At 39.0% G+C, this 16,716-nt stretch overlaps 1 protein-coding gene across 3 annotated transcripts in view; it reads right to left on the bottom strand.

Annotated features, from left to right (window-relative positions):
- Positions 1-84: 84 nt before the first annotated feature.
- Positions 85-16,716, bottom strand: part of tax1bp1b (Tax1 (human T-cell leukemia virus type I) binding protein 1b) — a 28,489-nt gene continuing 11,857 nt past the window's right edge. The window contains exons 6-18 of one of the 3 annotated variants that reach the window (XM_066715651.1): positions 12,689-12,837; positions 12,267-12,357; positions 11,303-11,488; positions 10,801-11,049; positions 10,386-10,541; positions 10,069-10,159; positions 9,767-9,885; positions 9,362-9,487; positions 8,666-8,764; positions 6,750-6,945; positions 5,791-5,936; positions 1,824-1,918; positions 85-1,212 (exon numbers count right to left, since the gene is read on the bottom strand). In XM_066715651.1, the coding sequence (XP_066571748.1) occupies positions 1,011-1,212; positions 1,824-1,918; positions 5,791-5,936; positions 6,750-6,945; positions 8,666-8,764; positions 9,362-9,487; positions 9,767-9,885; positions 10,069-10,159; positions 10,386-10,541; positions 10,801-11,049; positions 11,303-11,488; positions 12,267-12,357; positions 12,689-12,837 (1,905 nt within the window). In that variant the 3' untranslated portion in view covers positions 85-1,010. The remainder of the gene's footprint in view (positions 1,213-1,823; positions 1,919-5,790; positions 5,937-6,749; positions 6,946-8,665; positions 8,765-9,361; positions 9,488-9,766; positions 9,886-10,068; positions 10,160-10,385; positions 10,542-10,800; positions 11,050-11,302; positions 11,489-12,266; positions 12,358-12,688; positions 12,838-16,716) is intronic. The other 2 variants (XM_066715652.1, XM_066715653.1) reach the window with 2 other exon arrangements.

Below are 16,716 nucleotides of genomic sequence, written 5' to 3'. Positions count from 1 at the left end.
ACTCAACCCTGTGAACGTGAAACGGTGCCCTGAAGCAGCTGGACACAAATACTCTCAGTGAACAGAAGAAAAGCAACCTTGTGATGAAGTTATTACAAGCACTTTAATAGGGTAACTCAAGAAAACAAAAGCAACTAACAAGAATATTAGATCAACAGTACATATAAATTAAAAATCGTCCATGCGTGTTGTAAAACATGTTAACTACATGCCAGAGGATGCAGATAGTTCTATATCGGGGCCCGTGTCCCAGAGTAACCCATGAGCAGGAAGATAACGAGCAGCTAATATTACGATTTCAGTATTGTATAGAACAAATTCTAAAACAAATTCACTTCCTCTATAGTATAATCGTATAATGCTTTAATTACCGCCAGCATCCACGCTGTACTGCAGAGTCATTTTAAAAGTGAATCATTAATCTTAAGTATCCATATTAATGGTTTTATAGACAGAAGCCGACAATCATTTCTCTCAAATGCCAAAACTAAACAGTAGCCCAAAAGTAAATGGTGACTCAGTATCCTTCCCGAGTTCCTGCAATGTTACAGACGCGTCTACCTTATGGACAGGCAACGAGAGGGGCGCTGCCAGTTTGAGCAAGGAACTCCGTCTTCTACTGAACTAAACCCTTGGGCAGCAGATCCTAGCTGATCTGCACAAGGTTCTGCCATCAGCAGGGTTAAAACAGTGACGGATGAAGTTACACGGCACTGGTATCTTGCACAGATAAAGGCGTGGCAGGATTTCCGTTTCGCTGTCGGCGCTACTGCACTACTAACTTTCAGATATCCTGCCTTTACGGAAAATAAACCTGAATCTCTACATAGGCAACTACGTATATAGCATGCAAGTATGAGTATATTTCCACTGCAATGACAACACAAACTGAGTAAGATGTGCAACCACCTGTGCGCGCCACAGACGATGGTCAGAGAGAGAAGGTGCTGCTGGAATTCATAGCTACATCGCATCCTAGGAACTTAAAAAAAAAAAAAAAAAAAGACGATCTATTCAAAGTTCAGCGGGTTGCCGTCGAAGTGGATGAGCACGTGTCTCTCGAACAGCTGCTGGTCGCAGTCCAGGGGGAACTGCTCGTTGCACATGGGGCACACCTTCCAGTGGCTCTCGACGTGCTCCTCGAACTTGCTCTGATCGTAGTTGGGGGGGAATATGACTTCACACAGGGGACACCTCTTGTGCACATCGATGCTAAAAAAAAAAAAAATCCAAGATGAATACAACACACGTGCAAAACATGTTAGAATTGAATCACAAAAAGCACCGGCCATCTTTCAACAATCTGAGGGGGGACAAGGTTATCACCTGAACCATCTTATTTTGCTTCCCTTGAGCAAAATACCTTCGTAGGCTTTTATTTAGCACACAACAGCAGCCAGCAATGATACACTCCCAGATAACAGGACACCAATGGACGCCTATGAACTTCCATGTCATTTACGACTTCCTATAGAATATTTGAGCTCCTTATTTAGACATCTGACACTTCCAAACCAAACCTTACGGCACAAGTACCAGCCATCTCCACCCCCGGCCATAATGTTTACCCATGAGCACCGGTAAGCAGACAAAACAATTTGATGTGATTATTTGTATTTATATATTTTTTTAAATCAGTCTTTGTGTTTTTCTTCCAAGCGTTTAGCCCTGGTGCTGGAATTAAATCAGATGTCTATTAGCAGCCTCCTCTGCTGACAGCCGAAAGAACATATAGCTGTTCCCTAAGTCAGCCCATCTGTCCATCATTGTCAAGAGCCATTTAACCGATAAAGACACACATTAAGGGGGATAGATCCGGTTACCTAGAATCAAAGCAGAAGTGAGCCCGGCCGTCACGAAGCAGAGAAGTGGGAGTTTCACGGGCGGCTGAGTGCAAGTTCTCTGGAGCATCTTCGCCCTGCAGAGAGGAGGAGAAACAGCCGTGTGAGCGCAGCACAGTGGAGGAGCTGCTCGATGTGAACACTGCTTCTTTCATACAGTCACTACACTTAAAGTCCATATCGGTGTTCACGGAGAGAAGAAAATATCCAAAAACATGATTTGTTGGGAGAAGAACGCTGCTTAGTTCACAGGCTTTTGTTCATAGTTCAGGTTAAAAACACCAAATATAAATTCATAGCTATTTTATTAACCTGTTATTATGTCCTGTGTGTGATTATGATTATGTTTTGTGGTCTCCATAACATGCCATTTTAACATAGCACTCTAATAAAATACATGGTAAGCTCTTATAAATATCTTCCTAACTGTTTAAGATCTCCCCTCAACCTCTTCCACAACAAACTCACTCTGACACCCAGCAGCGCGTTCAAAAACGTCATCTGCACAGTTTCTAAAGGACACACGTTTAGCAAATGCTACTTTTTCTTAAAACACCTCTTTCCTTTGAGACACAATTGAAATACTCCTTTCTGCTTTTGATACTTTGATAACATAAATGCCAGTTTTTGGTTTTCAATAGCAGCACAAACTACAAGCTTTTGATTTCCCTGAAATGTAGAGAGTTATTTGTTGTGTACCGTATTTCCCATCCATCTCTCCAATACTACTCTACTCAACAACCTCTTCATCCCATCCATTGTTGCGGTGTAATGCGTTACTTCACCTAAATACATCCACTAGTGCCTTTTCAAGGAACCGATAGGTTTCAATAACAATTGGTCTGTTACAAATAAAATGTTTTACGCAGAATGGGAATGGGAAAACAAAAAGCCGTTCCTCTACAATTGAGCCACGGATCTGTAGACAGCACTGAACTGATTGAATCAATATGCAAACATTTATTTAAATGCAGCAAAATAGTGATCCATACTGACTTTCTATTAACAGTCAATGACCATCTAAACAGCACAGCCTTTCTTTCCAGGAAACCGCTCACTTAGTATTCCCTTACAATTGTATAGGTGGAGTCTACTGGGTCACGGACAACCACTTCTCCGTCACACCAAAATAGTTACGCAAGGATATGCAAGCGCCTACGTGTCATAATAACCTTTCGGAGCGACTAAGACGGTTAAATGCATCTGGCGAGCAGCAGAGCCTTCACGGATTGTTCTGCAGTGTTTGTCAATTTGAATTTTAGAGGAAAAACACTGTTCCAGTGCTGCGCGCCGGCTTCCCAGCGGTCAGTTGTGAGTGATCCGCAGATGCAGTTATCGCCAGCCAAGCGTGTCACACATGTCACGCTGCAGTCAGGCACGTCAGCTAAATTGCCCTTTCGGGTTGCTTCCTCTCATCAGCTTTGTCAGCAGCGCTCTCGTTTCATGAGCGCTAACAGGACATAAACAGTTGCGAGGATCGTCGTAGGAGGGGGGGGGTGAAGGAAAAGGGAGAAGAAACCTTAACCTCCAAACTCCCCTTTACATCATATCTGCAATGAGCTACAAATAGGCACTGATTGTCTCTCTTCTGAAGGGGAAAAAAATAATAAAATAACTAAATACAAAGTCAGTGGAAGCTGATTGGCCGTCCAGCAATTTTGAAGAGGATGGATTATTAAGGTATCTAGGATTGACGTCTAATATTCAGTGCATGAACTCGGGGCCCTGAAAACCCGGATGAATTCGATCGGCACAATTCAATGCGCCCCACTGCAGACATCAACTTCACACTCGACCCATTAGGAGTTCCCCCCCATTTTAAAATACCTGTCTAGTAACTCTCTACGATCACAGCTACTATAGGAGCAAGCAGCACGATAATCCGTCCTGTGGCCCCTGTAGGGAAAGTCAAGAGCTCCTGTTCTCTCTGCACTGCCTGGCTAATTATACTGCCTCGGCTCCCCCGTTTACCTAATCAATCAATCTGGAGTGGGGGGGGGGGGTTGGTGAAGAGAAGAAAAAAAATAAGACACTTCACTCCTCATCTCAGACGGCAACACTGCAATCAGGGCTTCTCAAATCTACTGGAAATACCAACACAGTCGAGGAGAAGTAAAAAGGAAAAATAAATAAAGGACAACATAAAAGCACGTCTTTTATTAAATGCTCGGTCTCTTAACTTAATTGTGCATTACACCACACAAACCTTTTTCATTTTGGATCATTCTGGATTTCAAAGACTTCACAAATAAAAGAGACCTGCATCAATTCCAACCACTTCCGTTAAACGGCTCCGGTGGGTGTTTTGCACACGGCCAGACACACACTGAGCTGACGACGGCACACATCCGTCGCCACCGGCGGGGAGAACACGCCTGGTGCCGGTGTCTAAATCATGCCAGCCCACACCTGGGAGCCTCGGCAGCCTTGCTTCTCATTACCATAAACCTTTCATTTGTGTGTATGGGTTTAATTAAAAGGCAAATATAAATTGTAATTACGATTACATAAAGTAATAAGCAAGGGGAAGACGAGAAACAATTAACTCTTACCCTGAAATTGCTTAATTAGAGCATACAAAACAAGCAAACAAGACTAAAGCACAAAGTTGGGTCCAAATAACCTTTCTGATGGAACTTGTGTTTCTTTTAAAGACTTGTTTACATGTTTCAACAGACAAGTTATTAGTTCACACCATTAATGAACTAAATTACACTGTATGAAACTGTGTATTAAGATAACCACAAAAATACTAATTAGCTCCACAGGGTAGGCACAATCGCACAGACGCATCTCACAAGATTTTCTTTTTCTTCATTTTCATTCACTGTCTGATGTTACTCAAATGGCACTTTTTTAATGTCAGGCCGACAAAATACTAATTAAAATGCGTTATAACGTACTGAGGAATTACATTACATTATTTGTCATTTAGCAGATGCTCTTATCCAGGGCGACTTACATTTGTACCCATTCATACAGCTGGGCATTTTACTGGAGCAATCTAAGTGAAGTATCTTGCTCAAGGGTACAACAGCTCCACCCAGGATTTGAACCCACAACCTTCCAGTTATAAGTCCAGAGCCCCAACCACTACTCGGTTTTGATGCCCATCACAAACACAACAATAGTGTAAACATTTAGCCATCACTGTATTAAAAGACGGATGCCGTAGTATGTCCTCTTATTGCACTGCTTAGCAGACAGCAAATAAGCACACAATTTCCTCCGAGTGCACAAGAGGACAACGCAAGCACAAAGCCCAGAGATCAGGACAAATACTCTGCTAATTAAACTGCAGCAAATGATTCAAATAAGAAGAGCTTGTCATCTGTAATGTGTACACTAGGAATGGTCAAACTCTACATGCACAATGAGCCGCAAGGTGGCTAACATTGCTAAGCACACATCATGGACTTCAAACAAGCTCTGCAACTTCTGACAGTTCTCCTAATTATTCTCTGGGGCTGACAGCTGGAGTCGGAAGTCAGGAAGGTGAGGTTCATTTCTCATTGTTAGGGATTTCATGCAATGAGGGTAAAACCACGCCTGTCTGAACACTGATCGGCTTCAGCAAAGGTTAATAGCAATTAAATGCAGCAAACTAGACTAAACGAGAAACAGGTCATGATACTACTGTACTAGCAAAGAGCAGAGGACTGTAATGATAGGATTTCCATGAGCTGATCTTCCAACTTCTCTGAGCAATTAGCCTCGATTTTATTAGTCTAATAGATAGTAACAGTATCCCAATTATTTTTATTCTTGTCAACTAATGAGCTCTTGGAAATCAGGCTTAATTAAACCTTTATGTAAATTCTCTTTCCCAGGCATGTCTTTGTTGTTCACCCAGAGCCTCCGCCTGAATCCTGAAACTGACAGGTGCTGCTGTTTTTGGGAAAGTGGAAGAATTTATTCCACTTGGGGATGGAGGGGTTTTCGTATTTACATTGCTAAGCTCCTCGGGGTCTTCGAGTCCGTCAGGCCTGCTCAGGTTGCGCGCGGGTTGAATGCAAACCACATTGCTGTCCCAGGAGGGAGGTCCTACAGGAGGTCTGTGGATCTTGTCGGAAGAAAATTCACCATCTGCTCCATCTAAGCATCAGACACAGAATGCCAGGGAAAAAATAAAAATCATACAGCAGAAATGAAGAGCCTGGGCCAAGAAATGACTGAATGATCATCCTGCATGTCTACAGTATCAAATCAACACAGAGGAGAGAGTGCTGAGGTTTAGGCAATTCATCATGTAATGTATATCGACATCCATTGTGTATTCGGTGTTGTGGTTCATCTGTATCAGTGATTCAGATGCATGTAAACAGAACATCCTGAATATTTATTCTAACATATTTAGAATACTGTAAGTTCCGAATTTGTTCCAAATTCCGAACAAACACAAAAAATTCAGAAAACCGTTGCCATGTAAACGTACTGACTGATCATTTATAATATACTTATTATACTGCTCGAACTGGAAAAGCTCAGGTGAATGATTTAAATGCATCAAGTCAGCTTTTTACAACACCACAATCGACCTGCAAGGAAAAATCCACCCGATTACCTTAATACACTATCTTACCTAAATAACCAAAAGCAAATCTAAACTTCAAAGCCTCCAGCCCCTTTTGAAAGCAGCTCGTTTGGGGCGGCACTTGAGAAAGAAAGCGACAGATGCTGTTTATAATGTGTGACGACACGTCTTTGCACAGCCACAGCCCGGCCTTCCTCTGTCCTCCATCTCCGCTAATGAGAAACACAAACGCTTTACTATCCGTGCGGTGACAGCCAGAGATACATTTTCAATGCGAAACTTGTATAAAGGCGTGTAATAGGGCCACACACACTCTCTCTCATTATCCTGCTCCACTAGATGATTTTACAGCATTACTTCCTACAGGAACAGACCTCTGATGTGCTGAGTGGAGTAAGGGTTTCCATAGTGCAGGTCGGGGGGGCAGATGGGCACCAGTGGGGCAGGGGGCTCCTGGGAGTACGGGATGGGGTACTGCAGGTACACGGGCGGAGAGCCGTCAGCGGGCTGGGACGTCTTGGATTTCTCCGCTGCACATGTTTCTGTCTGCCACTCAGTCTTCTTCAGCTCCTTTGAGAAACACAGGCAGAGCAGATCGTCAAGATCAACGATCATTTAGCAAACAAAACCTGTTTCTGAGAATAGGAGATACACATACATGTTTGTGGATTTAAACATGCACTACACCTCATTAACATAGAATTATAATAGCATAATCGTAAAACTGGTGCCTAAATATAAATGGGTTCTGAGAAGTTTGGTGATGCCAAATCAGGTTAACAAATTGAAATGACGTAATTAAAGGGAGGTTGCACTTAACACGGCTGCAGTTACCACAGTTTCAGAACAACACCATGAAATAATGAACAGATTCACTGAGCACAGTCAAGGTTTCAGAGCAGGCCGGTGAGGGGGTGGGTGGGAGTGCGCAATTACTCTAAACTGACAATCGACAACCTGCCCCTCAACAACAAATGTGTTAAGTCACTCCCTGTATTCTCTATCGCCGTTTTGGAAGCGGATTACAAGTATTTTAAGGTAAATTATATTACATTTGTTTATTATTATTTACGACAGACATTAAATAAAAGGCTAATGCGTTTAGTTTTTTATTTAGTTTCCTACACTTATTTACTATTATTTACCATTATTGGAACACAACATCTTTTATAAACCGTATTCCTATCGTTTTACAGTTTCCTGAGCACGGTCATTTACAGGAGCACATTTACCTTGTTAAGGGAGACCTCCCTCTATAACTATTCAGTCGAATGCCTAAGAGTTTTGGATACTGTATTTGTATATATAAAAAAAAAAAAAACCCATTTGTAAAAATCTCTACATTCAAGTGTATCCGGGGCTGTTACTCCGCCACACTGTGTAAACTTTTTTAAGCAGGCCATTTAAAAATGCATTCTTAGCAAAGTCAAGTTCCGTTTAATTTTGTCTGCTTTTTAAATGGTTCTTAATCAGTTTCAAATCCAACATTTGCAGTTAACATGCTTCAGTAATAATGTCATGTAAATTAGCACTCCTTTGACTCCAGATTTACAAAACTGTTCAACATGTTTTTGTTTTGATTTTTAAAAAAAATTGAAAGTTTGTTGAAACTAAGTCACAACGAGAACTTGCTTACAAACAGTTTTAATTATCTTGTTCATTAAGAACTTGTCTCGTTTTCAAAGGAACATTCAGTCAGCTTTTTATTGATGTTTTCAACAGGCGCCAATTTCATTGGGTCTCAACCTCAAAATATTGTCCTTCTTTCCCCTATAACCAACTATTACATTACCTTTCAATTTTCTTCAAAAAAGCCTTAACACATATATGTCAGTATGTCGTAAGCGGTGGTTAAGAATGGAAACTGGAAAATACGTTATTTGCTTTACAACTCTAATTATAAAGACGTAGCCAAAATCCAGATCTGTGCCAATTTAAAACACCCTCAACTCCAACAGAACTGTTTTTAAAAGGCAAATTAAATGATTGTATTATTACTGTAGCTACTGTCAAGTTTTATTGCTATTTATAACACCTCTGAATGTCACTTTCATTAATCTCTCAAATACAAGATTAAAATAATAAAGAAAAGTGAAGTCAATAGCACAAAAATAAATTCCAGTGCAGCTTAAATCTATAGATCTCTTCTGAAGTCTCAGTAACAGATTGTAAGGGCTAGTTAGAACAGTTCTACCTATTCGTTTATTCTGCTGTAAATTTCCCTAATTGTTTTTCCATTCAATCATGCCAACTTCATGTAATCAAAATTGTTGCACTATATCTAACATACTTTGGCACATACCTCCTCTACTTCCTCCTTCTCTTTCACAACTACAGCCAGATTTTCCTTCAACTCCTTCAGTTCTCGTCCCTTTTCAGCTACTTGACTCTATAAAGAAGAGTTAAATCAATGTAACCGTTCTACGCCTGCAGGACCTGGATGCTTTATAAGAGTAAAAGACAAGCCGCTTAATCCAATTAGAACTGTATACAATTTCAGTGAATGACTGGTTAAACTCTTCAGCTGGAATGTGGGGGTGGGGGATACCACTTTTGTCAACCATTACTTTAAAACTGACTGTATAGTTAATGTTACTTAAATCTTCATATTACAGCAACACATAAATGTCATCTCTATCTAGCAAAAAGTAACAATACTTGGTTTCAAATTAAACAATTCACCGGCCAGCAACTGCATTAAGAAGTCAAAAGTCAGGGATCTTTCAATGCACACGTTGCGCTGTCTGAAGTCTCGAAATAAAACAAAGATAAATTACTTTTAGAAAACGTACAATTTATAAACCATGTTGCCGATGTATTTATCTTAATCCAGAGATCATATCAAATACTAATCCCTTATTTTCAGCTTCGGTACACAGATGCTGGCCTACAGAGAAGAATGCAGAGTTCAAATGGCCTTTTAGTGTAAGATTACTAATGCTGAACGCAGTGCATCGCTCTGAAGTGAGCTCTGGATGTTACTGACCTTGTAACGATCTTCCTCGGCTGCTAACTGCAGTCTCAGGCTTTCGTTTACTTTTAACTGCTCTTTCAACTTCAGCTCCATTTTGGCCAGTTCATCAGCGTACATGCTGCTTCTTTCCTTCTCCTCCTACACAGCAATTTGAGGGCATTACCAGGACAAGTCAAGTGTTTCTGACTAATACCATATACTCTTCCTGTTTCTCATGCGGTAGAAAATATACACCATTTTACTTAAAGCAAATCATGCACTTTACACTATTTTCATGCACTTATCCACTGTCCCCACGTTCTTCAGCTCTTATACACCAAATATGCAATTTCTTTTAATGCTACATCTAGTTTCCCCTATTGCTCCACTTGGAAGACTGCAGTTACACTGTGAATATCATGGTAGGTTTTTACTTACAGCCAGTAACACTTTGCATTTCTTGTATCGCTCACTCTTTTCCGTCAGGTCTTTATTCGTGCCTTTGGGTTTTCCTGGAATCAGCGGGTCGAGCGCGATATCGGATGAACCCGGACTGCCTGAGACACACAATTATAAATGTCACAAAATCAAATTATTTATCGTCAGTCTCGATTGCATCAGAGAGTTCGCAGCTGAAATGACTTCAGTGACTCATCAGGCAGGAAGACAATCACGTCCGGGTGAATGACACAGATGCCCCGCAGCGTTCGATCCCATGAGATCAGAGCGGCTGCACATACCTGGGGGGGAACACTCGGCCGCAGCTGTTCCGAGATGGTGGGATGCTTCTGTCGGCTCGACGCCAAAGGCCACTGCGGCTTTCTTTGACTCCTTGAAAAAGAAACCGAACACGTGCGTTTCTTTGAAGGGGGTAAAGTACTGCCCTTGTCTTTTTCACTGACATAACCTTAAAAACAAATTTAGCTACTTATGGACTTGCATTGCCATAACTTCCAGCACAGAATAGATTAACAGAATTAACCTAATCATTCAGAATTTAATCTGCACTTCTACCAGGCTTTCTTCAGTTGATTTTCAGTTCTCCACAGACTCTTACCCCTTGGTCAGAGAGTTTCAGGACTTGCTTCTGCAGCTTTTGGCATTCCTTGTACTTCTCTCTGTAGTGATCAGCAGCCATCTGAAGCCTGAGCTTTAAGTCTTCAACCTCCCTGTGCAATTCCTGTTCAACCTGGTTCTGCTTTTCGCCGGCATCCTTTTGAGAACAGAACAGGTTGTAAATAATTGGTGGCTCAATAAACAAAACAAAAATATAAAACAAAGAATTAAAATGTACAGATCCTTGTATTTTAAGGTCATGGAATCTAAACAGACCATAAGATAAATACTACTGTAAGATAATACAGCTAATTAAGAAGGCCATGAAAGAAATCGAGGAATAAAAACACTATCCTGTCAGTCCTCGTACGAATATTAAAACCAAGCCCCTGCAGGACAAGCTGAAGACATTTCACCTGTTTCCCCACAGCCGCCCTCATCTTTTGCAGCTGTCCTTCCTTCTGGCTGCACTCCGCCACGGCGTCCGATAGGTTCATCTTAAGCGCGTCGACCTCCAGCCGGGTTCTGTACAAGTCGGACATGGTCTTGTCCCGAGCGCTGGACACGTCTCTCAGCTCTGCGGACAGCATCGATGCCTCCTGTCTGGTGGCCTGCAGCTGCTCCTCTGTTTTTCGGAGTTGTTCCCGCAGCGTTGCAATCTCCCCCTGCGAGAGATGAAGGGCTTGAGTCGGCGGAAACCTTCAGGGATGTCCAGTGATGGACACTAATGGCGCGTTATTTTACCATTACAGAGAAGCTACAATCAGCAGATACTATTGAGTTTATTTCAACTACAGCAGCGTTCAGAGTACAATATATTCAAGATTGGAGAGAAAAAGAGTGCAGTCAACAATAACTATTGTGTTATTGTGATCAAGTACCACAAAGAGGAGTATTTTAATAAAGAGGACGCTGTACCTTGGGGGCTGTATTTGTAAGTATCTCTCTCTGTAGCTTCTCCTTTTCTGAGAGGCACATCTTCATATTGCCAACTTCTTCCTTGAGCTGAGTGAGCATATTCTCTTTGTTTACATCCGCTGCTTTTAGTGTCTTGATTTCGGCAGTAAGCTTGGTGTTTTCTAGTTCTGTATTCTTCAAGTGGATCTATGAACACCCCGCCAAAAAAAATGAAATAATGGAGCAAAGCAAAGGCATTCATTAAAAATAATTCCTTCTCCTATCAGATACATCTACAGTTCACATAAATTGATAGCTTACTTAAGTAATTACTGATATCGATCTAACAGTACATCCTATTTTATAGCTGACAAAACATAGAACAGATAACTTATAGTCAAAGACACATCAGATAAAACAATAATCCCTGCTTTTAAATTAAGTTAAAACGCTTTAAATAACTGATAGTTCAATGAAATATTCATGGTTTTATTAAAAATACATAAAATAAAAAAATAAAGCATCACTGAACAGAGTCTGAAGCATTTATGTGCTTCAAAACACAGTCAGCATCTCAGCAGAAGCATACGTTTGAAAAATATCTCTAAAATGAAAGTTGGTAGAAGAGCAGGACTAACTTTGCTCGGGATAATCTAATAAAAGGGATTTACAGAGTTTAAATTTCAATAAGCTGCACCAGCAGGGGTGAACAGCGCTGAACAGTAACTCAGCAACGAGTCATTAATATTAAAGCCAGACCTTGTAACTCAATTATAATTTCCTTCTTGAAAGCATATTAATTACAATTATAATCTATTATGAAAGTCTGGGATCAGGGATTCACATGCAATTCAAATGAGTGCAGAAAAAACCCGATTCTGGTACGTTACAAATTATGCATTTAATAGCTTGCTTCAGAACATTTATCATAAACAGTTGACTGTTAAACCACAGAAATGTGAACACCTTGGCTGAGATACACTACCTTATACAGCTCTTTCTCATCCTTTTCATTTTTCAGCTGCAACTCCAGATTTTCCTTCTCCAGTGTCAATTTCTTCATTCTGTCCCTGATACTAAAATTGAATTGCATATAATTATTTATTTTTGGTTTGTGTTTTTAATTACATATTTCTTCCCTCTGATAGCCTTGATGTTGTATAATCAGTGTGTATACATGTGACTAATGTCATTTTTAAGTGTCCTATTGTATTAAAACAATTGCCTGAGTATTTACATTTTAAGAAAAAGCATCATATACATACATACAAATAAAACAGGAATGCAGAAATTAAAATGACACCACTTATACAGCCCAAGCATACATGGGGACAAAGTACCACTATTCTAGAGCCCAATGTTTTCTTAATTTATAAAACAAGTGCTTTGCTAAGCAGGTGCCCATACCTGTCTAATTCAGTCTCTTTTTCAATCCCTTTTTCAGTCACACCGATTAAATCTTCTTCCAACTGGATAACCCTAGACTTGGCTTCCTCAAACTTCTTCTTAATCTCTTCTTTCTCGTCTTTAAGTGCCTGCAAGGCATGATGCAGATCCTAGAACAAAGAAAAGAAAGTAGTGTAAAAGACAATCACACAGTTTAATGTTACCTAAAAGGCTCATGGGGACAGGGGGGGATCAGTTGAACTTATGTTAAGAAGAAAATGTTTTAAATACGGACATGACAGGTTTGGTTTCCTCTTGAACATAAGGTATTAAAAAGGCAATAAGAATAATCAAACATTTGTATACCGATAAACCGACAGAGTAGGCAAAAAACAAACCTGTAAACAGACTTTTTGAAAGAAAAAAATAAATAAAATATCTACAATGAATTATTTTTCAACATTAATTTATTCCTAAAGCGGTTTAACTTCCAGTCATTTGTCTGTGCAGAGGGATTTCTCTTTGTCCTGTAATTATCATAATGTCTGACAGCGTTCACTCCCCTCATCCCCGGAAGCACAGCTAAAAGCATGTCGGGTCCAAGTCAAGACTGGAAACACAACACGGGCAGGAAAGAGAACAGGAGCAGCATTATTTTAACTTTATTGAAAGCTACTTTATGGTATATTTCTTTACATGTATGCAATATTGGCGTGGATGGTGCCAAGCATTTTGACTTGACTCAGGTCTTTTTGCTTTTGACTGCTAAAGGAAACTAGTGTGGATGTAAAATAGTCTTTTCAGAGTTTGACAAACCATATTTTAAAATGAAAGATGGAATAAACCAGACAATATAACTTTACAACTACTATTATTTTATTATTGGTGCAAAATTAATTTGAAGTAAAATAAACAGAAGCTGGAATGGCAGCCAAAAATTAGAAGAGGCGGTCTGAATAGGACTGCATGAAGCGTAGAGAAAGATTAATTCCCAATAAAACATGCGTCTCCTCGGGGTAATGCACTCAGAGAAAGGGTTAAGAGAAGCTGCTGACGTTCTAGCGGACACTTCAGATCAGAGTGAACAATATACAATTCAGGTACATATCCCAGACCAGAATCATGTAAAAAAAAAAGAAAAATAAAGCAGTTTTAAGATTTAACTTTGCGCTCTAACGTATAATTCATTATTTGATTTATGAAACATTCCACATTTTTATGAATCATTTCAAATTTAAGAAAGCTTTGGTGAAAGTGAAAAGCTTGTAAGAAAACGACTGAAATAAAGCTTTGTGGATTCAGCCCCCGACAGCCTTCGCTGGGATCTGTTACTGGGTCTGGCGAGAGCCTGCGTCTCACAAATGTCTTGTATTCCATTATAAACCATAAAATGTAATCTATGCCCCTGAGCACAGTTACAAATTACAAGTAGCAAAGGACAATCTACATCCAAAATCAATATGTCTGAAATTAATGAAGTCGGCAGCATTGAGGCACTATAAAGTGGGGGTATAAAGTTGGCAGTCACGGGGTGTATGTGGGCAGGCGAGAGAGAGAGAAAACAGATGACACTTTTTTTTCCCTTACTGTTCAGAGTGTTTAATTCAAAAACTTAATTCATCACAATCTAAATAACTGGCATAACCTGTTGCCACTGTGAGGTTTATTCACACTTTGCAGCAGAATATATACTTAAGGGGGGGAGTATAATGAAGGGTCAGGAAATGACAGTTCTGATTTGCAAGTCAAAAGACTTAGGCCGACTATAGATTGAATATAGATGTATATAATGAAGATGACACTTTAAAAATAGGTGTTAAGGTGCAAAGGCTTTTAACTCAGTTCTTCAACCGAGTATAGATTCTAATTAAAATATCATTGTAATCAGAAGTATCCTATTTCTTTTTTTATATAAGGTGCATCATCTTCAGAATTCCACAAAATTAACAACCGCATGCCAATTTTAAGATTTTCATCAGGACGGATTTAAAACACACAGGTCACTCTGATAAGATAATAGTAACAATTATGCTATTTTTCCCCTTTTATGAGATGATAGCAAAATAAATTAATTGGATTGTTTTTACTATAAACAATTCCAAGATGCATTTCGCGTTATCAGCAGATTGTCTTCTCTAAATCAATAACAAGAGAAGTCACAATTTAATGAGAGGAGGAAAAAATAAAAAATAAAACTCACTAGGGGGAGCTACAAGACTATAAATTTGGTGCTATACTAGGCCCCTTACTTGCATTCCAACCCAGACTTAATGTTAAATTCAGAGCTCCTTTTCCCGAAAAACTAAATAAAAATGTACTTTGACAAGATAATACTAAAAATGCACACTATATATATATATATATATATATATATATATATATATATATATATTCCACGGTTAAATATTAAATCAAATATAAACTAACATCTTCACATATAAACAATCTAAAGTACAGTATTATAAACATCCATAAAATGGAAACTGGCCTTCTTGCAAAACATCTCAATGGTTTTTCAAACATGTTTTCAAGGTCTGTTTTGGATTTATTTTGTTCTTATTTTTATTTATTTTTGACACCAGTTTTCAATTAATTTAAATACTTTAAACCATGGACAGTTTTCAGCATTTCCAAAGTAAAATAAAATAATGAACAGTGTACGCCCGGGTATGTAATCAAATATACATTTCAGAATACAAAAACGGTCATAAAAATCATGATTAAAAAATACAGTATTTGTTAGCAGGCTATTTGTTTCCAGAAATGAGCATGTTCTCACCAAATGTGAACAAATGTAAAGCAGACGTTTGGTGGGGGTCACTCAGTAATACCAGCTTGTTAGTACTGTCTGTTTCAAGCTCGATTTGTTTTTCAAGTGCTTGACGTCAACTTTGTTCTTTGTGGTTGAAATGGCGCCACACATTGCCAGATACTAGAACCTATTGCTAACTTCCTCTCTGAACAAGTCATGTGAATTTGGTTAATACATTTATTGCACTATAAAGTACACACTGAAAGAGCACACTGTTGTAGAGCAAGGAAGTTGGAATTCATAATACTGTACACATCGAAATCGACTAGGTTTGTAGCTACTAATCGCACTATGCAATTCAAATCACTCCGAAGACAAACGAACAATCTTTGGAAGCCAGTAAAATTGTACATAACCTACAAAGCCTTGATGTTTATCGAAATATTATTTCAACTGTTGAACGAAATCAAAAGTTCCAGAACCACAGTCACTGACCATAACCAAATATAGGCTTATACAGCCAGACGAAGATGTATTTATTCATTTATTTTCCAAGTTTAAACAGACAGTAATATGACATTCTGTTGTAGCTCATCACAAATCAGATCAGTCATTGCAAATCTTTAAATTGCTAATTAATGCAATGTTTTTAAAATCTGAATTATACAATAAATAAATTCATTAAAAAACTAAATTTGATAACAAAACAGACAAGTTGTATGTTAGCATTTATCCCTTATTTACCAAATGTAGCCTAAAGCTTGAAGCACTGGCTAAAGAATATCATCACAAATCAACTACTAATTTAAAAAGATGTCTCAGATGTCTTATAGATCTTTGAAAGTATACCGAAAGGCTGGTGATACGCCTGTTGAATCCAGACCTCTGTGTGTTTTTATTTTAATTATTTTGTTTGCAGACATTGTAAGAGTAGAACCACATTTAATATATATTTATATACTTTTTGAAGCATATTTAATGCACCGTTTCATTTTAATATCATTGGCACACTAAAATATAACAACAATACAAATCATTTGGTCTCAGAAACCCACAAAAATCCTACTCTTTCAAATATGACTACTAATGGAGGGGAGGCGCTAAAGAGAACTAAAGAGTACAGTGATCTTGCGCATGAGGAACACTATTACCTGCCTGTGGTAAAGGCCAAATCTTTAGTCAAGACATGTAGTTCTCAAATGAGGTCAACAGCAGTGAGGACACCATTTCCCTAAGGCACCAATAACTATATATAAGTCTTCATAAATATGCAAGACATTAAAAGATACATTACTTT

This window comes from Amia ocellicauda, chromosome 10, assembly GCF_036373705.1.
Source record: "Amia ocellicauda isolate fAmiCal2 chromosome 10, fAmiCal2.hap1, whole genome shotgun sequence".
Taxonomy (NCBI): domain Eukaryota; kingdom Metazoa; phylum Chordata; class Actinopteri; order Amiiformes; family Amiidae; genus Amia; species Amia ocellicauda.
The sequence above is the reverse complement of the archived record's forward strand: the minus strand, read 5'-3'. Positions and strand labels throughout refer to the sequence as shown.